The sequence below is a fragment of the Sceloporus undulatus genome, chromosome 2, assembly GCF_019175285.1.
Source record: "Sceloporus undulatus isolate JIND9_A2432 ecotype Alabama chromosome 2, SceUnd_v1.1, whole genome shotgun sequence".
Classification (NCBI taxonomy): Eukaryota; Metazoa; Chordata; class Lepidosauria; order Squamata; family Phrynosomatidae; genus Sceloporus; species Sceloporus undulatus.
Window position 1 is genome coordinate 146,773,131 of NC_056523.1, and position 26,621 is coordinate 146,799,751.

The 26,621-nt window shown below is 41.9% G+C and overlaps 1 protein-coding gene across 1 annotated transcript in view; it reads left to right on the forward strand.

Moving 5' to 3' along the window:
- RNF213 (ring finger protein 213) overlaps window positions 1-26,621 on the forward strand; it is a gene marked incomplete at its 3' end in the record, with an annotated part of 236,290 nt that overhangs the window by 189,718 nt on the left and 19,951 nt on the right. Inside the window, 17 exon segments of the mRNA XM_042447563.1 lie at window positions 1,571-1,589; window positions 1,591-1,692; window positions 6,103-6,203; window positions 7,743-7,925; window positions 8,111-8,268; window positions 8,356-8,464; window positions 8,715-8,829; window positions 10,037-10,253; window positions 10,944-11,140; window positions 12,277-12,399; window positions 16,831-16,941; window positions 17,258-17,500; window positions 17,787-17,868; window positions 19,522-19,556; window positions 19,846-19,940; window positions 25,073-25,232; window positions 26,105-26,276. Coding sequence (XP_042303497.1) covers window positions 1,571-1,589; window positions 1,591-1,692; window positions 6,103-6,203; window positions 7,743-7,925; window positions 8,111-8,268; window positions 8,356-8,464; window positions 8,715-8,829; window positions 10,037-10,253; window positions 10,944-11,140; window positions 12,277-12,399; window positions 16,831-16,941; window positions 17,258-17,500; window positions 17,787-17,868; window positions 19,522-19,556; window positions 19,846-19,940; window positions 25,073-25,232; window positions 26,105-26,276 — 2,222 coding nt within the window.

The window sequence follows — 26,621 nt, forward strand, 5'->3', positions numbered from 1 at the left end:
CAATTCAGGGGATTTTCTAGGTCTAGTGATTTCATATCCTTTCATCCTTCATTGTCTAGATCTAGATTTCTGTTTTGTTCACAGCCCCCTAGTGTCTGCTGCCAATTCCCCAAGAAGAGGTGCCTCTTGGTACTCTGGGGTAGGAGTACCAAAACTGACAGCAGTTTTGGGGGAAGACATCTTCTGTTCTGGAAGGCTGGAACTCAGACTTACCACTATCTAGTTCTCACCACCCACTAATTTATGCCATGTGAGAAGTTACTAAGGGGCTTATCTTGCCCACCTCTCCCTCTGCACAGGTTTTTCCTTCCCCCTCCTGTGCGTGATGCACAGAGTAAGCACACACTGAGAAAAGACAAGTGAAGAGAGCATGGCGAGAAGAGATCTTTAAAAGAAAGCTTTTATTCTACATCAGTAATCTACATGAACAAAGAAGTATCTTATACTTGAGATAGACACTATTTAGGAGTAGTTACCAAGTTACAAAACAATCTAGTTCATATTCAGCTGAGGTTAAAAGAAACATAAGCCCTAACACAACTAGCTGAACATTTTTATTCTACTCACGATACAGATGGTGTTCTGAGTTTTGGATGGTCTTGGGAAGCTTGGAGCCTGGACCCTTTTGTCCAGCCTACAACCAAGCTTCCCAAGGAGAGGGGAGGCAGGCAGCACCCTCATCCCTTTCCATCAGTCAAAGCTTCAGTTGATTTTTCTCTCTCTCTCTCTGCTCTGTGGCACCTCAGATTTTTATAACCACTCACTTGGAAGCATCTCAAAGCTTTCACACTGGACCTAAAATCTAATATTTTTTAAAGACAAGCTGCAATGCTTTCTTCCATTCTCTCTAAACCTTAAGCCCTTTTTCTTTCACCAAGCTTTCCCCCCATGAGATGTGACATTATGCCCTCTTCCCCTATTGTGTAACAATTTTCTCAATGTTTTTGGATCGATTCAACCAAGCTGGCTGTGTAATAGTTTTTAATATGATTTTTTTACATTGTTTTTATTGATATGTATGTATTTTTATGTTGAATTTTAATCTGTAAGCCGCTTTGATCATCGCGGAAAAGCGAGATAAAAATAAAATCTATTATTATTATTATTATTATTATTATTATTATTATTAAACCAGTTTGGTTTCTTTTCTCACTTTAAGACATTCCTGAGGGGACCGTCCCTTCTTTCCTCTGTGGTAGCACATTGGATACTTAGTGTGAAAATGCATTCTAGGTTGTTGAGAAGAGGAATCCACCCTTCTTTCTGTGGCTGCTGTTACCCATCTGAGATGTTTAATTTAGGACCTAAGGAATGTTTCTTTTTTCTGTTTTCGTGTTCTCATTTGTTGGCTGTTGCTTGACTAGGAAGTGAGCTGATTGGCCAAGATGGCAACTGCCTGAAAACTCTTGGCTCTGATGATATCAGTCTTCCCTACCTGTTTTGGTCTGCAAAAGGGTGAAACCCACTGTGCAGATTCCTTCTCTCAACAGCCCAGAATTCACCTTTGTGCTAAATACTCAATGTGGCATTTTAATAAATATAGTAAGAATTGGTTTTCCCATTGAAACAGGATCCGATGGAGTCGGGTTTTTTTCCATGTCCCTCTTTGTGGAACATGTACTTCTTGGAGCTGAAACATTGATTCCAGAGATGAAAGATTTGGTAAAGAGATACACCTTTCAGATTGGAAAAGTAAGAACCTATTCTCATTAGCTGATGAGTGTTACCATTGGCTGCTGATAGACTAAATGTCTTAATTATTTACAGATTTCATTTTAGTAGAATAGTGCCTACAATTAATGGTTTACTTGTTTGTTTTTTCCATCTTTCCCTTCCTGTTGGGTGTATGGTTGGCCCTTGGGATCCATGGACTTGCCATCTGCAGATTCAATTATCTGCGGATGGCAAGCCCACATTGTCCCCAATGATGGCATGTGCGCATGGCCGCTCTGCCATTGAATTCCCATTGTCCCTGGGGACAATGGAACTAACAGTTTTTTACCATGAAAACCCTATGGTTAGACAAACCAAAATGAAACAAAAGATGAAACTCACAAATTGGTTGGCACCCAATGAACTCTGGTGTACAGCTGAGGAAGTGCATGAGTAATGCTGTTGCTAATAATGCAACTAAAGAGACATCCAGCTCTTGATGTGCTCAGAGATGAAAGAAATGTCTAAACCTGCACAATGTATTTTATAGGAACATGGAATGTATGAATATTGCAATACTTGGGTTGAGTTAGCTACAGGAATTGGACATTTTGAGTCAGATAATTATAGTCTTTTACTCAAGAAATGAGAATCTAATAAGAAATGGGGTGAGGAGAGAGGCAGTAAAAGCAGTCAACAGATATAATACAAAGTCTGAATCAATAAGACTTAAGGGAAAATCCTTCAATATAACCATAATCCAGTGCTACAGCTACAGAATAAAAAGTTGAAAGGTTCTTCTATACTGGAGTCCAGGAGGAAATGAATTAGACACCAGAGCAGGACTTATTAATCATTGGCAATTGGAATGCTAAAATAGGAAATGGAATAGAATCAAAGATTGTAGGATTGATTGTCTCGGTTGTAGCTGAAAAGAACTTTGGACCTTAGGATTCCTGAAATGTGTGCTAGCACATGGGGGAATAACCCATATGTAGTTGGATCTTTCCACGACATCTTTCATGGTAAGTACCAATTCCTCATTGTCTCTGCAAAAAGAAGACCAGGAACAGATTGTGTCACAGACCATGAACTGCTAATATAAAAGTCAAAGAATAACACTAAACCAAACATCATGCCAAAATATAGTCCACCCTCTCTATACACAGGGGATCTGTTCTGGACTCCCCTGTGTATAGGAAAAATAGCGTATGCTCAAGCCCCATAGGAAAGAATTAGGCGTGTGCACATGTAGTGACACACAGGGCGCATGGCATGGGTATGCACCTCATTACTTCTAATGGGGCCTGCCTTCCGCATAAGCTCAAAGCCGCGGAAGACAAGTCCGCCTATGAGGAGGGCTGACTGTACAACCTGAAGAACATCCCCTTGAGGCCTCTGGCCACTCACCACCTCTTCCTTCCTCCTCCTCCTAATGCTCCCCCCTCCTCCTCTTCCTCCTCTTGTTTCTTCTCTTCTTCCTCTTCCTCCTTCTGCTCCCCCTCCTCTTCCTCCTCCTCTTTCTTCTCCTCCTCCCCCCTCCTCCATGCACCGCGCGGCCTGGGGGCGGGGCAGAGGAGAAGGAGGTGGGCGGTGCGGGCCTGCGCAGGGAGGCAGGGAGGGCAGCGCGGGCCTGCGCAGGGAGGGCAGTGCGGGGCTTCCCCCTTTGCCTCCTCTGCCCCAGGCCGCGCGGCCTGCCTCTTCCTCCTCTGCGCGGTGGAGGAGGTGGAGGGCAGTGCGGTCGCGCAGCCCAGAAGGAGGAGTTGGAGGAGGAGGCGGTGGCAGCAGGACTGGGCTAGGGCCGGTCCTGCCGCCTCCGCGGGCCGCATCCGGCCTGCAGGCCGGGGGTTGCCGACCCCTGATGTAGAGTAAATCATTAAAAACTAAGGATTAAGAAATGGCTGTGCCACAGCATTTGATTGTTTTGAGGCATAAGCTGTACTCAGGACAAGAAGCTACCATAGGACAGACTACTAGCCACTCTGATAGACTTTAGGGCTGAAGGGCAGGGTATAAATACGATAAATAAATAATACATAGAAAGGGAATGGCTTCCAGTTGCCAAGGCTGCAGACCTGGAACAGTTACTGAAGAAAGTCAAGAAAGGAATTGCAAGGGCAGTCTTATAGTTGACAATTAAGTAAACAAAAACCAAAAAATGGCCACAGGTAATTTCAAGATTTTCCCTATTTTGGCTCAGTCATTAATCAGAATGGAGACTGAATCAAGAGATGAGAAAAAGACTAGCTAGCTGCTTTAACACACTAGGGGCAAACAGGATTTAAATGAGAGTTAAACAGGAAATGTCTTGTGATAAACATCAGGCATTTCCTGTTTAACTCTCATTTAACTTTTGTTTAAATCCTGTTTGCCCCCTAGTGTGATAAAGCAGTAGGACTTGAAAGGGCACCTATGCAGGAACTAGGCAAGATCCCAAAATGTCAGGATTCATCACTGAACACTAAAGGTTGTCCATGTCATGATATTTCCCATGTCTATGTACGAAAGCTAAACAGTGAAGAAAGCCGATAGGAAGAGAATCAACTCATTTGAAATGTGGATACCAAGGGTTCTAGGACCAATAAATGGGTCCTAAAGCAAATCAAGTCTAAACTGTTTCTAGAAACTAAGGTGACTATGAGAATAATGCTTGATAAGGCAAAAGACAATAGGCAAAGAGGAAGACTGCATTACAGACAGATGGACAATCAAGGAAGCCACAGCTCTAAGTCTGCAAGACCTGAGCAGGGCTATTGAGGATAGAATGAATTGGATGCCTCTTATTCATAGAGTTGCCATAAGATGAAGTTGACTTGAGAGCAGTTAACAACAGTATCATTCATTAAGAACATAAACAGATGAATTTACTAAAGGGCGGCCAACTAGACAATTATTAAGGCTTTAATTGGTAGTGAGACTTTATTTAACTTGAATCAAACAGGCTCATACTGTGAAAAACCTGTGAGGCTTCTATTTTATATATTTTAATTTATTTATCTTTAAGAAAGTATAAATTGCCTCTCCCAAGTGGCTGCAGCCTTAGTTAAAAGCTTAAACTAACTTCTAGAAAATAAGATTGATAGGATTTAATTCTGAGTAAACATGATTAGGTGTGCAGAATACCAGTGGTTCTAAAACTGTGGGGGGACATGAGAGTTGTTCAAGGGGTGTGTGAAACTTGGAGACCCTGATCCCTCCTTGTGCTCTTCTCACTCATTTTATGTGTAAAATTTACACATGCATTGAGTTAAGTATTCACTTTCCTTAAATAAAACTGTTCAAATTTGAATAATATTATTTCTTTATAAAATAAGAATATACATGAATGTATGAGTGAATATATGCACACTAAATGAACAAAAAAAATCATATACTACATTGAATGGGTGAGTGGGCATGAGTCTGCATGTAGATGTAAAGAAGGATCCTAAGCATAAAAAGTTTTGAATACCACTGCACTATACAGTGGTACCCCGGGTTACGAATTTAATTCGTTCCGCGGCGCCGTTCGTAACCCGAAAGATTTCGCAACCCGAAAAAGCCATAGCCGCTAGCGCTGGAAAGCCACGATTTCGTGTGAAAAAGCGCCGAAAAGCACCAAATTTTTTTTCGTAAGCCGGAAAAAAAACGTAACCCGGAACAGTTTTTTCCTATCTAATTTTTTCATATCCCGGAAATTTCGTAACGCGGTCATTTCGTATCCCGGGGTACCACTGTACAGTTGTCGTCAGGTATACAAATATATATCTTCAAGTAAGTCATACTAAACTCAGTGGTCTGCATAGCTGTTTTAGTAAAAACGATCAACACATTAAAGCCAGTTGAAATAGTTCATTTCACTCGCTTGTACATGCTAATGGGAACTAATGCATGTTTTCTTGTACAGCGGGACCTCAGTATCCACAGACTTGCCATCCACAGATTCAAGCATCTGCGGACAGTAAGCCCACATTGTCCTGAATGGCGGTGTGTGCATGTGGCCGCACCACTATTAAACACAGCCCCCATTGTCCCTATTGGTGGCAGCTGCACATGGCTATGCCACCATTAGGGACAACTGGACTTTTAGTGCTCCTGCCCTCCATGTCTTATCCAGCCCAAGTGTTGCTGCAGGAGGAGGAAAGGCTGCCGGTGAGTCCCTCTGGCCTCACCTGGCTGGCTCACTGCAGCAGGAGCAAGGGTGAGGTCCCCCAGTGCCGCCGCCTCCTCTTTTGTGCCCTGGCAGAGTGAAGTTCTGTTGTCCCCAATGGCGGCACGGCCACACACACATGCCACCATTGGGGACAACAGAACTTTAGCATCCATGGATTTTGATATTGGGGGGCGGGGGCGGGGTGTTGGTCTGGAACAGATCCCCTGCAGATACCAAGGACCAGTTGTACTTGAGAGTCTTTTTTTCTATCCTTCACTCTGAGGCTGGAATGTGATGATTCTTTGTGTTCTTTTCAGTGTTTTCAGTGGGATTCTGATATCAAAACTCATAACACGTTTACAGCAGTGATGAAAGTGATGTGTCAGTGCAAGGAGGAAACCAGTTCAACATTTTGCCGGTGAGGTTTTTGGGATAAGTGGGTTTCAATTTTTGAGTATGCTTTCAGTTTGTCCTCACTGTTAAATCCTGGAATTAATATTCTAGCTGGAGATCATAAACTGCCCACTTTCCTCTTGGATGACAGTCCTAGTAGCCCTGACACCCCCCCCCCCATAATTCTTGATATTAGGTCTCCTGTTCTACTGTAAATTTAAAGCAACCAATCTCAGTCACTGCTCCCTTTGCCACCAGGTCATCCTAGGAATAGCAACTGAGTAGTGGGCTAAGAAGTGACTGAAAAGCCTCTTGCCCATGCCAGTTTTGATGCTAAGGCCAGTGCAGGCAAGAGGCCTCAGTTACTGCTCAGCCAGCTACTCAGTTGCTAGCTGAGCTATGACTGAGGCCTCTTGCCTGCTCTGGTAACCAAGATGACCAGGTACAAAGGGAAAAGCTTCTCCCCAGCAAGGAAGCACTCTTAATCCTTCTTTGTCAGGGCAGAGTATGTAAGGAGTTACAGAGGCCACATGCTCTGGACTGGAGATTGGTGTAGACAGGGAAAGAGGAAGAACTGAACTACAGGAGCCACTCCACGACACTTTTCAAGAACTGACCCCAGTAATTCCTCCTCTTTCTTCCCCAGAGGTGTCCCTTCCCCACACAGCTTCAGGTGTTTGCCTCCCACTCTCCAGACATTGTTTCTTCTGCTACTTTTTCTTTCAGCCTGTCTTACAAAAGAAAGCAGGAGCAGCCGTACAGCTCCAACCTGCCAGCCAAGTCCTGGCAAAAGTCACAAAGCTTAAGCATGATCCCAAATTTGAAAGTTCCTTTTTGCTGCCACTTCTTCCCCCCTGCCATGTACTCCAACTCCTTCCTCCAGTCAGTCAGTCTGTCTCAAAATGGTGCCAGTACAAGCCACAGAATCGATGCCCTGCACTCCAGTCTTAGGAGAGTTTCCGAACCGCCACTACTAGCAAAAGACATGGCTAAGAGAGTGAGCATGTCTGGGGAGATGAAGAGTGGGAGATACCACCACACAAAGTAATCAGAGAGATAGTGGTTTTAAGGAACCCTGAAAAGAGGTTTCATGCAACCCTCATCCCCATCATGGTCCTAAGGTCTGCTGGTTCCCCTTGCCTTTCTTGTGTACCAATACTTTCACTGAAACCCCTCTTCTGCTGCCCCCTCTTTTCTTTTTCTTTCCACTGCCCTCAAGAAGGGCGTACCATCCACGTTGGGAATCACTGAGGTAGAGGGATATGGAGAAGAGATTCTGATGATGATGTAAGTGGGTGGATAGCTTAATATAAGAGAAAGTAGTCATTTGTGAAGTAGTTTTATGAGACATTTAGCCTTCTCTGTTAGAGACCTCTGGTGCCACAACAAACTACAATTCCCAGAATTCCATAGCATTGAGCCATGGCAGTTAAAGTGGTATCAAACTGAATTATTTCAGCAGTACGGATGCAGCCAAAGTCTGGGAATGGCTGATCTAGACAGTGACACCTCTAATTAACTAAATGTTTTGTGTTTGTCTTGACCCCTATTCTTGAATTCACAGGTATGGTTTGAGGCCTTGTCCAATTTGTTTGGGAGATCCCAGAGAACCAGTCAACCTTCCTTGTGACCATGTGTATTGTCACAGTTGCCTCAAACAATGGCTGACGCCAGGACAGATGGTCTGTCCTGTCTGCCTGGTCAACCTACCAGATGACTTTACTCCCACAGTATCCAAGGAACTCAGGTAAAGCTTTATCCCTGGTCAAGCACAAGATTAATAACTGTTACTGGCTTTTAACTTTTAACCATCATTTTAGACGACCTCATAATAATTTATAGACTGTGTATTTCTGAGCATTCCCCTCATACCATGTGATGCAAATTCTGCAGTTGTCGATATACATAATACTTCATGCCTTTTCTCCACAGCATTGCCATAGAAAAAAATGCCCATTTCCGTAAGTTCTGCAATAGTTTTTTCATAGACCTGGTTTCTACAATGTGTTTCAAAGACAATGAACCCCCGGAAAAAGCTGTAGTTGAGTTGCTGCTGAACCTGCTGTTTGTTCACAAGGAAGCTTTGAGAGGTATGGTTATGTGTTCCTTTCGACTTCTCCAGCCTTAATGAATTTATTGTAATATTTCTTCAAACTGATTTGCTTTGTTATCTCTAGGTTTTGGGGATTCCAGTGTACATACAAAATCTCTGTCTCCTTTTGACGATGTGGTGGATAAAACTCCTGTAATCCGTTCTGTTGTGCTGAAGTTGCTTCTGAAATACAGGTAAGGATTTCTTGTGGTGAGGGGAACTATGGATGTGTGAAATAGTTTCCTTCAGGTTCTCATGGTCCCCACAGCAGTTCATCTATCATGGTTCAGAAACTCTGCCCTTTATCCCTACACCAGTATATAACTCAGTTTCAAATGCATCCTTGTGACACTGGAAATTTTCTTTAATGTTTAGAAAATTATTGATATGAGTAGAAGTACATGAGCTATTCATGAATAAGGTGAAGTTTCTTTGTTTCCCTAGCTTTGATAATGTGAAAAACTATGTACAGAAATACTTATCTCAAGTTGAAGCAAGTTGTATCCTAGATAAAGAAGATAAAAGAGAACTATACACGTTGTTTGTCAACTGCTTTGAGGTAAGTACATTTTCCCAGCCTGCTTTATTTTTCTTTGTAGAAAGTAACATGGCCATTAGGGCTATACATTTGATTTTCTAGGAAAGAACTTCATTTATAATTGTATCTGAATTGTTTTGCAAGAGAAGCAGCAGTTGGTTTTACCTTAACTCTGCCCTTGCTCAACCTAGCCCATGCTTTGGCACCTGTGCTCTTTGATTTTCTGTGGAAAATCTTAGTCTGTGTTCAGGTTCTAACTTTTCAGAGAAATGGGAGAGGTGTTGTAGAGATGTTGCTCAAGCCCACATGCATATTTTGGACCAAGGTTAACTAGACCAGCAGCTGTTTATGATTTACTTTAGGCAGTTCCACTCCTTAATTCCACTGAAGTCTGTTAAGAGAAACAGTTAAAGAAAGAGGGGAAAGCAGTAAAAAACAGCCTTCAGCTGTCTCTCTTCTCCCCTCCCCTGTCTATTACCACCAAATTGTATTTATATTTTTACCAGGCTACCAGTTGGTAGATGAGGTACAGAAATAATTTTTTTTGGCCTGCAGAAATATTAATCTCTATGTAGCAAATGTGTCAGAATCAGCTTAATTAGTTCTACGGTGGGCCCTTGGTATCCACTGGAGTTTGGTTCCAGGAGCACCCTGTTCCTGTGGATACCAAAATCTGTAGATGCTCAGTCCCATTATGTACAGTGGTGTAGTAAAATGTTGCTCCTTACATAAAATAGCAAAATCAAGGTTTGCTTTTTGAAATTTTTATTTTTTAATGTTATCAGGCTGTGGATGTCTGAGTTGATGCAGAATATGTGGATACAAAGTGCTGACTAGATCTATTTTAGTGGTACAAATATATATATGTTTAAGAAAATAGAGATGATAAATTCTTCCAATGTTTTCTTGGTTTTAATATGCAGATTGCTACCCACAATGTTGACCATGTATTTTTTTTAAAAATGATGGGGAAAATTGGATTGGAGAGTTTACATTACAGCCCTTCCCATTGTGGGTGCAAAAAAAATGTTCCATTGGTGATTCCCCTGTGGCAGAAGTAAACACAAAGAGGGGTTTCCTTAATTCTCAGTCCAGTAGCTTCTTTGGCATCAATTTTTATTTCATCCCAGACAAAGGCAAAGCTGTACATACTACTAAAAGTTGCTTGACTGTATGGAATAAAATATTCTCAGTGACATTGGAAAATACACTTTATTTTTTTCTCTAGGATTCGATGTATGAAAAATCAGGAGCCTTCTCTGAGGATATCAAGATAAACCATCTGAGGGAAGATGGATGCTTCTTGGCAAACTATTTACAGTGGAACAAGAGCAACCAACCAGCCTCAAAAGAATACTCCATTAACTACTTGCAGGGAGTGGCCCACATCCGGCTCTGCATGGATAGGGCAGCAGAATTGATCTTTGAGCAGCATTCGACCCCAGGCAAGTGGGATTGTGGAGACAATGTGCAGTGCGCCCTTTGTTTATGCGGGGGATCCGTTCCGGCATCCCCCGCGTAAAACAAATAACACATATGCTCGAGCCCCATTTAAATGAATGGGGTTTGTGCACACGGTGCACCCCATTCATCCCTATGGGACGCACCGCCCCTTCCTCCCCACACAGCTTTCAGCGTATGCTGAAAGCTGTGTAAAACATGTCCGCATATGACATGGGTGCACTGTAAAAGTGAAAAAAGAAAGCTGTATGAGTTAGTTCCTTCTGATGAATTACATGACAGACTTATACAGTTGGCCCTTCTTATACACAGATTTTTTATACACGGATTTAAGCATACACGGTTTGAAAATGTTCCAAAAAAGTAAAAATTTACCTTGATGTTCCATTTTTTATTAGGGACACCATTTTGCTATGTCATTATACTTAATGGGACTTGAGCATACACGGATTTTGTTATACGGGGGATCTTGGAACCAAATCCCAGCGTATAATAAGGATCCACTGTATGTCCATATTTCACAAAAGAATGAAACATTATTTTTATACTTCTGTTATGTCCTTGTACTGCCAGTGTTACACTCTTTCAGATATAAAACTTTGGAATTTCAGTGTTTCTGTAATAATAGCTTGCCATGTGTAGAAGACAAGGCCTTATTTCCTTTCTCTTTGCAGCTGGTATTAAAGAAACTGATAAGCAACTCTACCTTCAAAGAGTGATGCAATTCTGTTGTCAGATTCAGAATGACTGGTATAGAGTTTACCTTGTCCGCAAACTTACAAGCCAGTATGGATTGGAGTTCACGCAAAAGCTTTCATACGAACATCAATTTCAATGGATGTTTCCAACAGAAATAGTTCGGCAGCAACAGGTAGAGCAAAGATCAATTTTTCTTTTTAGGAATGTCATGAACAGTGGTGAGGAAAGTGTAGTCAATGGGCCATATGTACTGGGCTGTTTTAGTCACCGGGTCCAAAATGTGTGTGTGTTTGTGTGTGTATCCCCAAATACTCCCTAGGGGGGGATGGGTGTATTTTACCATAACTTCAGGATCATTTATTGTTCTCAAAAAGACTTCTGGAGATTATTACCAGATATAAGAGAAAAAGGTGGATTAGGGATTCCAAATTTAAACTTATACTTTGAGGCCTTTCACATTTGATGGAAATGTAGAAGAGTAAGGAAGTTTTGGTACAAGATTAATAAATGGATGCAAAAGATTTTAGGATTTAAATTAGCTTCGAGACCAGAAATATATTTGTTAAATATGATTAATCTGGCAGACAAAAGTGAAAGAAAGTGCAAACACTTGATAAATTATATGGTCAAAACAGCAGGAATGGTTTTTGGGAGATACAGTCCGCCCCTTCTCTTACACAGGGGATCCATTCCGGACCCCCCACGTAAGAGAAAAAGCACAGATGCTCAAGCCCGATTCAAATGAATGGGGCACACACCACAAGAGCACGCCCCATTTGTGCGAATGGGACGTGCCGCCCCTTGCACACTCTCGCACAATTTTGAAATATGCTCAAAGCCGTATATAGCGCACCCGAGAATAACTTGGGCGCACTGTATTGGAAAATTAATAGAATCCCAACATACATAGAATGGATGGAGAAAAGTGTGCAATTGGCATAGCTAGATAAATTAACTAATTTGGTAAAAGGAAACTCAATGGACTCTTTCTTAAAACTATGGAAACCTTTTATGGAATTGATAACAAATGAGAGGGATCACCAGTATTGTAGAGTTTGAGGCTTAGAATGTAAATTTATTTTTTTGTAGTAAGATTAGATTAAATAAGAGATTGTTGATGTGTGTTTATGTTTGTGTTTCCATGTGTAGTGTATATGTTATTTCTGGATATTGAATAAAAATTATTTTATATAACGTATTGGACCTGCATCTGTTGGACCTGCAACAGCTCAGGGGTCCAGTAACATGGTGATTGCCCCATATTGATGCTCTGTAAACATGGGTCTTGCTTGTGTTTTATGGCCTCAGAAACATCAGCATGGTCAGATTGATCGGTTCTTAGTATGTGGCAAAAACTATAGAACAGTGCGCGATGCCATGGGAAAAGGATTGATTGAATGCCAGACAGATGATATTGCAGCAGCCCTTAAGGTAAGGCTTTTTGGTCTGATCAGAAATATCCACTGAAACACACTTTATCCAGTTGGTGGAATCTTACTGATTTCAAAATTGGAATAATTTTTTAAAACTTTACAGCCTGTATTTCTCCCAATTAAAATCATATTTCCTTTGGTTTGTTTCCTTTAATACTACAAATGTTTCTAATATAGATATATTTGTGTTTCAGAGAGATAAAAAGGGGCAAATCTATTGACTTTATACAGTGGGCCCTTGATCTTCCCTGGGGACACATGCACACATCCCATGGATCCCAATATCCATGGATGCTCACGTTCCATAATGTACAATGGTGTAATATAGTGTGCCCTTTTTTTACGTGGGGGATCCATTCTGCCCCCCCCACGTAAAAAAAGTGGGTATGCTCAAGCCCCATTGAAAATAATGGGGCTCGTACATGGCGTGCCCCATTAGTCTTAATGGGACGCGCTTCCGCTTGCGCCCTGCACGGCTTTCAGCATATGATGTGGGCACACTGTACAATAGCGTCCCTTATATCAGAATCAAGGTATTCTGTTTGGAATTTGGGGGCGGCCAATATTTGTATGCCATGGATGGTGGAATCCATGAATGCATAATCCGTATGTACAAAGTGCTGACTGTATAGACCTGTTTGTCAGCTGGTTCTTGTATGGGTTTGTTCTCATGTTTTAGATTCTTCTTCATAGTCTCTGTTCATTATACATATGGGGTCTCACACAGATCCATGTTCTGCAAGCTTCTAGTGAGTTCCACCCTCCCTCCTTAACTTACATGCTCCAGCGCCCATTTCCTCAGTTCAGGTGCTCCTGTCCTGTTCAGGCATGCATGGTTCTGCTTTACAGTCCTAGCACTGGAAACCTGCCTTAAGGTGGAGGACATGGGGTTCAGCGGCCTAGGCTTTAATGCCAAGACAAGTGAAAAACTGGACCTGAAGCTCAAGCTGGCAAACATAGCCAGGAAAGTTGGTGTGAATCCCCAGTCTGTGTCTATGTAGTTCCACCCATGGCCCAAGATGACCTTCTCTAAGGAACACCACTCTTTTTTGCCCATCTGTTGGAATCTGATTGCATCTTCCTCCAAAAAGACTTCCTCCACATTCTCTTCCTGGCCTAACTATCAAAGTTGCGGGAGTTCAGAGGGTAAGCAACAGCTTTGACTTTTTTCTCATGCAGGTTGGTATTGGGCTCCAATCAATAGCAATGGTATCCCTCAGTTGGGTGACGAGCTTTGCCCCTATCTTCATTGGCAACAATGCATTATCACTGATAGATGGTTGCTCAATACCATTGCATGAGGTTATAGTATAGATTTCCACTCTACACCTCCAGATTCATTCTGCGCCACAACATCATGAAGTAAAGACCCTACTTTCCAGGGGTGCCCTCAGAGGAATCCACAGTCAGGGAAGAAGAGATGGTCCCTTTTGGGGTACTTCACCATGTACAAGCAAGATGACAGATTAAGGCCAATCCTGGATCTAAGTACCACAAATTCCTTTATAACTGCACTGGATTTGAGTGGTCACATTCAATAATAGCCTTCCTCTTCTTTGGGAGGGAGATTGGTTTGCCACACTCAACTTCCAGACCCCTACTTCTATATCAGTATCCTTAAGGAACATTGACAATACCTCAGATTCGCTATCAGCAGCAACCTCTTTTCAATTCAAAGTACCGACTTTCAAACTTTCAGTCACACCCATGGTCTTTACAAAAGTCATAGTGCATCTTCACCAACAGGGCATACTGGTTGTCCTGTACTTCAACAACTAGCTGTTCATTGCCGGTTTTTGACTCAAAATTCAGGTCACAGTAGAAGCTGCACTGCAACTTCTCTCTCACCTCATGTTGGGCACGAATCTATACAAGTTTCATCTCATTCCACCCCAAGACATCTGCTTCATAAGTACTCAACTGCCGTCTCTGCTGGCTCAGAACATGCTTCCTCTGGACAATGCAATCCACATCTGCTGCCTCGCTTACTGCTTATTCTATAGGAGTGTCACCACTGTAGGCTGCACCATGACCCTGTTCAGCCTTACGACCTCCATAATGACAGTGCTCCATTTTCACAGTTCCCACTTCAACTGTAGTTCCTTCAGCAGGCAGACATTTCTAATCTAGTCATGTCTATGTGTCTGAGCTTCTCATTGTCACTTCTACACAGCCTGCAATAATAGACACATATTCCAACTTCCTTTTTCAGTCTATGACTAGTTACCTCCAACATTTCCCTTACAGAATTTGGGGTGTGTGTGTGTAAATATTGGAGTTACCAGACTGCAGTCCCATCTTGAGAAGACCCTTCACATCAACATGTTGAAAGTAATCTCATTCTTCAACATATGCAGGGCCTTCCTACCTCTCCTCAAGGGTCAGAGTCCATGTGGAGACTGACAACACTGCAGTTGTATGGTATGTGAACAAAGAAGGCAACACAATTTCTAACCCTTGCACTCATAGAGCTCTGCCTGTTTTGAAGATCAGATGAGACAGTATCAATGACATTACATTCATCCCAGGATTCATCTTATAGCAATCTTCATTATAGAAATTCAAAATGGCAATAGTCAGCCCTGACTGGACCTTGCACACATGCCCCCTGTGAGACATGATATTCCACAAATGGACCACTCCTCTGGTGGACCTCTTTATGACTCCACAAAATGCCCAGTTACTACACTTCTGCAGCAAAGGGGACAGAGGCAAGGGATCAGAAGGGGGGTGCATTTCTTTTCTTTTGGTCCGGACTGTCTCTCTACCTGTTCCCTCCATTTCCCTCACCAGACTAATTTTATAGACAGTGCTATTGCGTTCTCTCAACTTTAGCCCAGACAAATGTGGCTTCCTTTTCTTCTCCAGCTATCCCAAGATTTTTACAGACTACCCTTTTGGGAAGATGTGATCTTGAAGGGACTGTGGCCTCAGTCTTCACCTTAAGAAACACATGCTGAAATTCACAACATATCCTGCTTCGTGCCAGGAGACCTTCTGCTCATACATCCAACAGCCATAAATAGTTAGCTTGTACAGGAGACACCGATGACCCACTTAATTGGAATTTGTTTCATGTTTTCTCCCTCCTATTCACCCTTCTAGACAAAGGGTTCACTTCTATTCTCCAAAGGTGTACCTGGTGGTAATCTCATCCTACATCCAGCCTACAAATTGTTTCAGAGTCCTTTTTTCCTTATCCATCAAAGAGAAATTTCTTCAAGGTCTACAAAGTATCTTACCTCACTAAGTGTGACCAGCCCCACCATGGAACTTGTCTGCTGCTCTAGGGCAGCTTGTCAAACTCTATTTCGAGCCCATGGGATCAACATCTACCTCTCTTACAAAACAGCTTTTCTAGTAGCCATTATCTCTGCTCTTTGGGCAAGTGTGCTGTGTGCTCCCCAGGTTAATTACCATTCCTGGTTTGACATAGGGGCCAGTTGATATTGAAGCCAGACATTTCCTTCCTTCCTAAGTTGGCAGTGGCCTTCCACATTTCTCAAGATACTGTTTTACAACATTCTTCCCCAAACCAACATCAGACCTGGAATGTTCACTCCACTGTTTGAATGTTTGCAAAGCCTTGTCCTTTTATGTTTCTTGAACTAAGACTTTTCAGAATTCCCCTCACCTTTTCATCCATTTCTCTGGTCACAGGAGAAGACAGTAGATCACCTCACGCACTTTCGCAAGATGAATTGTTCGGGTGATTTCCTTCTCCTACAAACCTACAAAGGTTTCCTTTGGATGACCATGCAAGGAGCCACTCCAATAGGACCACACCTATGACACTGGCTTTCTTCAGATAATTCCACTACCAGAGCAGTGTCTGGGCTAGGCCCTCAACATTCATCCAGTACTACCAACTGGACATGAGGGGTCTAGCTGAATCTGCCTTTCTCATGGCTATCCTATCGTCAGTCTTCATCCAAGTGCACCTCTCGCCTTCCCAAATGAGGTAGCTTGCTAATCGGCACCCATATGTGTGATGCAGAGACCACAAAGAAGAGAGGCAGGTTGTTTATTTTAACTTATATTCTTTGAGTGATCATGTATGCATTCACACAATGCTTCCCCCTCATTGTCACACCCGGTACTACATCTAGTCAGCTCTCATTAGCATGTACCTTCCCCCAGATTAACCCTTTGTGGTTCCGGAGAAGTCCCCAAATGACTGGAGGGCCCAGTCATTACACTTACCAACTAGTAGGTCCAGAAAAGGAGCTCTGCACAGTCACAAGACCACATATGTGTGAATGCATATATGACCCTCAAATAACATCATTTACAAGTAAGCAACCTGTCTTTATTTCTGTTCTGTCTACTAATAATCTCTGACTGCTACCAACTAAAGATGAAGGTTCCACTATTGCTCATTTCTCCTTTTTTCCCCCCTTCATTTCTATAACTTGTGTTTTCTTTTTAGAGAAGTAATGGCTCCAAGTCTGATCAGGTTGTCCATTTTCTCCTGGCTGTCTTCAGAGAGCTCACATCTCTATATGGATGCAAGGACTCAAGTCTTCATCCTAAACAGAAGGTAAATGCCTTATTTCAGTGTTAGAGTGCATTTTGGTTTGCACAGAAATGCTTCCTCTTGAGGAGAGGGAAGGCTTTAAGCGCTGGACTGTAAAAATGAGATTGGGAAGAACTAAATTAAGTGTTGTAAGCGCCCATTTGAAAATCTCTTGAAAAGCTCAACCTATAAACACTTTTAACTATCACTTTCCAAATTTTAGTTATCATAGTATAACTTGATAGTGGACATTTTACTCAGGCTGCCAGTACTATAACTACTAGATCTTATTTTAGCTTTTGCAAAACCTTTTTTTTTTTTTTTTTACATCTTATTTCAGCAATGTGATGTCCTTAAAGAATTTATCCATGCCTCCAAAGTTCTTCCTTCTCCCCAACTGGAGACATTTGCAGACTCTCTGGTGGAAAACAGTCTTCCATCACTGACACTGAGCCCCCGGGATCCAAGTCAGAAGATGGTGGTGATTGAAATGGCGGTGCATGCTGCAGCTGTTTTGTTGTCTCACCAGAATCGAATCCTTGAACCTTTATGTAATCTGGCTTTCTTGCCCAATAACATGCAGGTAAATAAATGTTTGCTGAATTTTTTTCCTTCAGTGTCACTGTCAGTTCCCTAAAGGAATACATTGTTTTCTTGCATATCCCCCCTCTGAACCCTCTGAACATTTCGACTGACCTTTGGTCTGAGATATTTCCTTATCTTAGATTTCTTAAATGAATTCACTTATATACATATTAGCAAGTCCTTTGAATTAATTAATTAGTCTGTCATAAAATGCCACTGCATGTTGCTGTAAAACACTTAGATTTTCATTCTCTTCCTCTCTTTCCTTTCTTCCCTCTCTGCAGAATGCTTTCCTGCCCACAATGCCAGAAGACTTACTGGCTCAGGCTGTAAAATGGGAGGCTACAGCAGGACTTCACTGGTATAGTAAGTACAACGATCGAAATTGGGAGAAAGCTAAGCGACAGCTTAGTGATAGCTTTTTAAAAGTAGAAATAGTTCAGACTAGAAGGAAGATTAATTTTACAATTTTCAGATACTGTATTCTCTTAAATCATATTATCCCATAGTAGTACCGTTTTTTCCAGCATATCAGACGACTGGACTTATAAGACGACCCCCAACTTTTCCAGTTAAAATATAGAGTTTGAGATATACTCCCCATATAAGACTACCCCTCTTCCAATGCACACCAAATAAAAATTTAAAAAACATCAGATTTGATTTCAATATGGTAATTTTAATTCAAATGCTTATGACATGCAGGTACTTAGCAGGAAAACCTGCTGTATACAAAGCCTGCTTGGATTGGTCACCTCTCCCTACCTGCCCAGCCCTCCCTGTCTCCAAGACTATCAGAGCAGTAGCTGCTTTCATATGATTGTGGCATACGGTGGAGATGCAGCCGCGGCCGTTTTTGAGCTCCCCCCACCATTTGTGGCGTCTGCAGATTCTCCAGTCCGGCTCAGAAGTTTCAGCACCTGCCCTACAAGATGACACCTGGCGAATAAGACGACCCCCAACTTTTTAGAAGATTTTCCTGGGTTAAAAAGTAGTCTTATACGCCAGAAAATACAGTAATTTGTGCTAAAGGATATGTGGCCATGTGTCAGTGTTCACTTTAAAGATGAAACTGATAATAATGTCACTTTCCAGAATTTGAAAGTACAGGTTGAGTATCCCTTGTCTGGAATTCCAAAATCTACAATCATCTACATGGGTGGCTAAGATAGTGACACCTTGCTTTCTGATGGTTCAGTGTACACAGACTTTGTTTAATGCAAAAAATATGCATAAAATTACCTTCAGGCTATGTTTATAAGGTGTATACAAAACATAAATGAGTTTCATGTTTAGACTTGGGACCAATCACTATGTATATGCAAATATTCAAAAATCCAACACACCTCTTCCAAAAATTTCTGGTGTGGAAGACTCAACCTGTAGTGATAAAAATGTTAAGAAATGTACTTTTCCTCCTTTTTTTATTTGTTAAGCACTGTGATATAACAAATGTACTTTATACTAGTAATTGGGGGGGGGGGGACATGCAAACAGCCCAGAAATATTTTCCGTGTGTGTGTGTGTGTGTGTGTATAGTGGACTCAAGAAGTAGGCTACCCTACTTGTTAAATATACTGGAATATTGTTACCCACAGCTTTATGCCTATTAATTACAACCTGACAGTCAGCTGGGTTATTCTCCACCCCCTGCCTTCTTTTGTAAGAAATGATTCCTGAGCCAGAATCCTGAGCCCTTAGAGTTCTACATAGGCAACAGTTACTGAACCAACTTTCCCATCTTTTTTCAGAGCCATAAAGCTCCAAACCGAAGGCCAGATCAATCATTACTAGAAATGGCTAGAAATTACGCATATTATGTTTAGTTAAGAATGGTTTCCAGTGATAAGGGTCCATTGCATGCTGTGCTTCTCTATTCCCTGCTCTGTTTCTTTGGCTGCTGCAAGTCCAGCACTGTACCTGTTCCAGACAAATCCTAGAGTGTAGTTTAGAATTCTCTGTATTTAATTCATAGTTGTATTGGGCTAATTTCTTTTTCCTTTTCTTTGTTCAAATTAGCATGTCCAAATGGGCACCCTTGCACTATTGGAGAGGTAAGAACTTTCCCTGATAGTATGTGCATGTGCATGTTCATTCTAGTTTATTTCATTGAATTCAGTCTGTGCTATATTTTTCATATTTCTGTTATCTGTCAACGTTATATCTTGGCTTGAGATTGTATTGCAGGCTAATGAAATCAGGAATTTTGCCTCTTTGAATATGTGTTAAAAACATTAGTTTGATAGTATGATAGAGTTGACTAAGAGGTCTGACAGCTGGAACAAGAAACAAGAAGGCCTGGGTTTTTTCCCTACTATATAGCTTTCATTCTTTTCTTTTCAGTGCGGTCAGCCCATGCAACGTGGTCGTTGTGTTGACTGCGGCACTCAGATAGGAGGTGACAACCACCGGGCACTGCCAGACTTTCAAAGAGCACAGTATGTTCTTGCTTCAAATTATTAGAGTGCTGAATGAAATACTTTAATTTACAGAGAAGCTTCACCATTACTGTTTCCATAGACATGTAGTTTGTGCTCCTATGTTCTATGTTGTCTTTACTCTTCTACTTTCATAAAGTTTTCATTCTTAGACTGGCCAAAGGAGCAATCCACAACAATTTTCACACCAGCGGATCAAGGCACAAGCCCCAAAATTCCAATTCCTTTTCATCTATGGATTCTCGCCTGTCCCTCAGTTTAATTTTTCCTTCCTTGCCAGCCTGTTGACCCTTTATCCTCTCACTCGCCTAATCTTTCTATAAAAAATTAACCATGGCTTCAGATTTAACAAAGAAAAGAAGAAAAGGTAGGGTATTGAGGGTCACAGAGAGGACTCCCTATTGCCCTCTGAAAGAAATAAAAAAGTTAACAGAGAACGAAATTAGTTTAAACATCTCTCCCAGGAAGGTGAGGGAAATGTTCAGAATTCAGGAAAGATTCATTTGGCTGTGGGCAAGCAAGCAGCAGAATCAGGAGCACAAATGGTGCTTAAGCAAGTTTTTGTATCATCCAGAGAACACGATTTGGAAAGACAGGCTCCAGGTCAACTCCAGTGAGCGGTAAGACCCAGCAGAACTGATACAAGGAACAGTTGTAAGTCCAAAGAGCTAAAAATAAAGGACAAAACAAAGTAAAAAAAAAACTTACTAGGAAAGGATTGGAAAGCAGTGAAAGGACACACAGAACTTGTTAGCTCAATTGTGACTCCTGGGCACGCAAGAAAATGTGGTGCCTACTCCTACCTTATCAGAAGCAGTTTGCACAGTTGTTCCACAGATGAATTTTCGTGATGAAGGAGCTGTCAAACTCCCTCAGAATGTGGACATTTCGGGTGTTGCTCAGGAGATGCCCAATATGGACTGCCCCATAAGTACAGATAACAACAGCTGCCAGCCTGAGGGAATTGGAGAGTAATCCTAGGCCCACACTTCACGCAGGAAAAATGGAACCAGTGGGGCCTGCATCATAGCATAAACTGGCTGAAACGGAAGGTGATGAGACTGGCTCTCAGGTCTTTTCAGCAGCGTATGCAGAACAAAGCAGTGCTGATCCAGACAGCATAACAGCAAAGGCCCACATAAACAGAGAGGGAGGAACACAATCAAGGGCGCTAATAACAGAAGTGGCAATACTGATGTCCTGCATGCAGAACAACTAAAATCATTAAAAGCAGACCACATAAAGGGGGAGCGCAACACATAAGCAGCCTGGCTCAGCAGGACATACATGGACCTAACAGCATGGCACCTACACCCAGAAGTGTTCTTTCTGCCTAATCCCTAGGCTAATTCCTGGTGGATCTGTTTGCCTCACGGTCAATGTGCGAATGCCCAGATTCCAGGACCAGGGAGAAGAAAAGATAGACTTAACACAAGCTGGCCATGGAGGCTCCTGTATGCATTTCCATCAGTGGCCATGAGCTCCAAATGCTTCAGGAAAAAAAATGAACAGAAACAGGCAGAGCTGATCCTGGTGGCACCACACTGGCCATGGAGGGCATGGTTCACAGAACTCATGAGGCTATGCCAAAAACACTTTCAGCTGCTGGTGAGTGGGGACTTGCTATCCCAAGGCTACATACATCATCCAGACCAAGCCTAGCTCAACCTTCATACATGGAGATTGAGTGGAAGAACCTGTTAAAAGCAGGGATCAACAGAAAGGTGGCAGACACCATCATTAATGCCAGATGGCTATCAACAAGGGGGATCTAAATGTTCAGAGTATTTGTCAGATGGAATAAGGGAAAGGGCCTTAACTACAAATTGATCACTGTGAACACCCTACTGTTGTTCTTACAGGAGGGCCTGGATAAAGGGTTATATCCAAACTCCCTAAAGAGACATGTGACAGTGATCTCATGAGAGTTTCCAATACCCAGTGCACGAAAGATAGCTGCGCATCCATATGTGAAAAAAGTTTCCTGAGAGCTGCCATGCTGATACAGTGGGCCCTCGCCTTACGCGGGGATCCGTTCCGGATCCCTCCGTGTAAGGCGAATTCTGCCTATGCTCAAGCCCCATTGTGAACAATGGGGCTCGTGCACGGCGGCGTGGCGGCGCGTGGGCACAACGGGCGTGTGCGCCCATTCAATTGAATGGGACGCTCCGCCCCGCACGTGCCCCACTGCTTGAGCACGTATGCTCAAGCCGCGTAAGGCGCGCCCGCGTATGACACGGGTGTGCTGTAAAACCACAAATTATACACAGATACCCAATCTGGGACTTGGACATTATGCTGCCGGCCTTGACTAAAGACCCTTTTGAACCACTGAGGGAGGGATCATTAAAATTACTGATGTGGAAGGTACTATTATTAGTAGTGATCATATCAGCAAGAAATACAGTATATCTGAGCTAGGAGCGTTGTCAGTAAAAAAAAAAAATGAGTTCTGCATGATCCACCAGGATTTGGTGGTTTTGTGCTTGGCAGCAAACAAAGGAGACAAGCTCCACATGCTCTAAGAGGGTCAACTGTTTATTCAGTGTTTAAAAAGCCCAACATGTTTTGGCCATACTAGGCCTTCTTCAGGGGCTGAAAACAAATATAAAAATACTTAAAATATAGTATTTAAAGAGATAGGACAACACTCAGCAAACTGTGATATACAAATATCCTTATAAAGCTTATCAAAGTTATACATAGCCTTTGAGAGAAATCACTGGAGTTCTAACCACTCTCCAAATTACAGGGCCATAGAGATAAAGGCTTAACCAATGATATGACTTGGCACAGGACACAGTGATAAATGATGCAATCTTTCCTGTCATTTGCTCATACTATTTATGTCATTAAATAATTATACTACATTTATACCCATACATGTGTTCTGATATCTCCATGGTCCTGAAGAAGGCCTAGTGTGGCCAAAATGCGTTGGGCTTTTTAAACACTGAATACACAGTTGACCATTTTGTGGAGTTTGTCTCCTTTCTGTTTGCTGCTTGGCTATGTGTTTTCAGTTCCTTATTTATACGGTTTTGTTCTTGGAGCTAAAGTCAATTGCATATTCCACAAAGCTCAAGAGATCATGCTACCATCCTTCTGTCCAAACCTGTTGAAGAACCTGAAGACGATTTGGCACATATTCAATGTCAGAAGTGCACTCAGAATATACATATACAGAATATACTAAGTCATACCAAACAAATCAGAGATTGGGATCACATGTTCGTCTCATTCCAGCCATGGTTAATGGAAAGAAAAGTATCTAATTGTACGTTATCATGGTGGATCAGGCCATGCCTTATCCTTTGCCATTAATTCACAGGGACCCATTGCTAGGAACAGTGATAGCTCACTCCACTCGTAGCAACACTACCTCCGCTGCCCTGACCACAAATGCACCTATTGTAGATATCCGTAGGGCACTATCACTTGGAAGCTCTCAAATCTCTGGAGGCAACCTTTAGCAGGCAGGTGCTGGAGGTGGTAGTTCCACAATAAACTTAATTCTCACCTCACTTCATCCACCCACAGGGATGTAGCTGTGGTATCCCACATCAGGATGTCCCTGTCTTCATGCTGAAAAAAGGAACGTTGGCCTTACCTGTGAAATGTTTCTGTTTGGTGATGTTGGCGGAGACATCCATCCCACCCTGAACTGAGGAATAATAGCTATTCCTCACAGAAACGGCAGGAACCAGTAACTTTGGGGTGACTACAAACTCTCGGTTTTCCCTATCCCAAAGTACCATACACACTAACTAATATTAGAGAATTTAGATACTCATGTGAAACAAGGACTCAGGGATGAAGGGGGGTTGCTTTACCATGGGCAGGTCCCTCTATTTCATGCCTACTGGAGTGATGAGGAGAGAGAAACCCACATCAGGATGTCTCTACCCCATAGGTAAAAAGAAACACCTTACGGGTAAGGCCAGTGTTCCTTTCTGGAATAAATAGAAATCTTCCTTAGATTTGTTACTACCTGGCTGAATTTAACAAGGGTTGGGTAAGTGTAATAAAATAAGAGGGGAGTTAACACTCTCTGTTTAGGCAGCATAAGAATTTGCATAACATACTGTAGGAAGGCCCCATGGCTTATATTTTCCCAAGTCTCATCCCCACCATACTCCCTGTTCCATAGGTGGCAAGCTATAATTCCCTACCTCTGTCTTTCACTGTCTCTGTGGCTGCTGTTAGAAATAGTGCTTTGGTTCAAATGCCAGGAGGGCTAATAAACATTTTTTTGTCTTCTGTAATATGATGATGATGATGATGATGATGATGATGATGATGATGATGATGATAAAATTTATTTGTATCCTGCCCCTCTGAGAACAATCGGGGCGGCTAACAAGTTAAAAATATAAAACATATCAAATCCCTAGTACCATCCCCCACTTAAAAAGGTATTAAATCTAATAGTGAATTAAAACCATACAAGTTAAAACTGACCCAAAGGTCAAACAACATAAAAATAATCAATATAACAATAATCAATGGGAGCGGCAGTAAAGCATGTTAGGGTAGAATAAAACATCTGTTCTTTGACCTTGATGGCTCTTCTCAAGCTCGTTTTCCCATCTGGAAAAGCTGTTTCCCCATGTGTGTGTGTGCGCATGTGCATACATACACACGCACGCATTGTATCATCTACTGTTGCATGTTTCATATCTCTGTAAATGATCGCTTTGATTCCCAATTTATTGCCACACATGTACACATGTACGTTTACATGCATGTGTGAATGAAGACACATGCTACAATTTCATCCTAACAGCTTGGGAGAGTTTGAGTCCATGCAAATGCACCAATTGAATCTGTTCAGGTGTTTCACTGACATGTTTAGAAGTAGAAAGCAACTTCATGCTAGGTTTCTGGTGTGAACTGATTCTTCTATTCTAATATTAGTGTTATATTTTAAATTTGTTTATTCTGAGGCCTTTGCTAAAAACAAATACTAATATTCTAATGTTATGTAACAGTACATGAATAATATATCTCTACCATTTTTCTTTCATTTCATTTCAATATTGGATTGTCTGTCCAATATGAGATAGCAGTTACTGGGCGACAAAACCTTTCATGTATTTTAGCAAGTGTGCATGGTGTATTATTCTATGCAGGACTATAGTGGACAGAACACAAACTGGCCATGTTCTTGGAGATCCCACAAAGAGAGAGGCTAAAATAGCATCTGAGAGACAGATGCCTCCAGTTGTCTTAATTCTGATCCGCCTGCTCACTCACTTGGCACTGCTTTTAGGAGCAACAAAAGATCCCCAGGTATGTTTCAAAGAGATTTACAATCATATAATTCTTCCTAAACAGTATTGCAGCATAGTAATTGAAGGAGACTTATCTGAAGTAAAGTTACTTAAAAAGCAAGTTCCTGTCTGGTATCATATCAAAGAGAAGATGGTGGGTACAAGCAATACAGGTCACTGTAACAGTCACATATTGATTGGTATTTGTGACATGATTTTTGAGAGTATTAGAGCCACAGCTCTGCAAGATTACAGAGAGGATCACCTAGCCTGCTTCTGCCTAAACATGTCCCTACACACTTGCAGTGTCCCAGGCAAGTTGGAGGCCATCCTTTAGCTCATTGGGGGGGTGGGGAGGTCCAAGCAGCTTTTGCTTATCCAGAATGGGTTCTTCTCAACTCCTGCTGCTTCAGAGAGCAGCCTGTGTGTCAGTGCACAATGATCGTGGGTGAACCTCTTTTTAAAATGAATTGCCTGGTTGAACAGAAGGATTATAACATGTCTCTTTCTTAGCTCTTCTCATATTTGTTCTCTCTGCATACAGAAATGGAGCCTAACTATTTATTGGAATTTCCTGAAATATTTCTAATCTTTCAATTATACATTAAGATGTATGGCTCATTTGTACCCCAAACTAATATGAAGAGAAGTTTGTAAACATGTGGGCTTTGTATTGTTCCCTAGTAACTGAAAACTTCTTACCTGCTATTCTCAATATCAAGGGAGTTGATGGAATTCTATTTTCTCCAGCTGTTTTAGTGAATAATAGATCTTAGGTAAGGTAAGATGAAACTCACTTAACAGATTTGTCCAAAGACCTAGATGACTTCACATGTGTTGTTAAAAAAACCATGTATTTGTTATTCTGACTCTTATGTTCTGTTTTTCAAGTCCCTTCTGAACATCATAAAGCCACAGGTTAAAGATCCAGTGAGCTTTCTCCTGCAGCATATTCATAAGGATTTGGAGCAACTGATGAACACTCTTGGGAAGAGTGCGGATGAAACCACTAATGTCATCCATCTTATTCTGAATAGCCTTCTCAAGGAGCATGGAGGCCAGTGTAAGAAGAACATTGTCAAGTGTTTCTGTTCATATTTCTAGTAAATACGTTTTATAAGACACATTATATTTTGGAGGCAATGGTGGCAGCAGTGGCAGAAAGTACTTGTTGAACATTTATTTCACCTACACTGGTACCCCGGGTTACGAAATTAATTCGTTCCGCTATTTCTTTCATAAGCCGAAAATTTCGTAACCTCGTAACTCAGATCCCACATCCCACACTCTCAAATCATCACACCCATGACCAAAGAACCCCAAATTTAAAAAACCAACCCCATGGTCACACTCTATGGCCCACATCAAAGCCAGGCCAGACTTGCAAAACTCAGATCCCACACCCCAC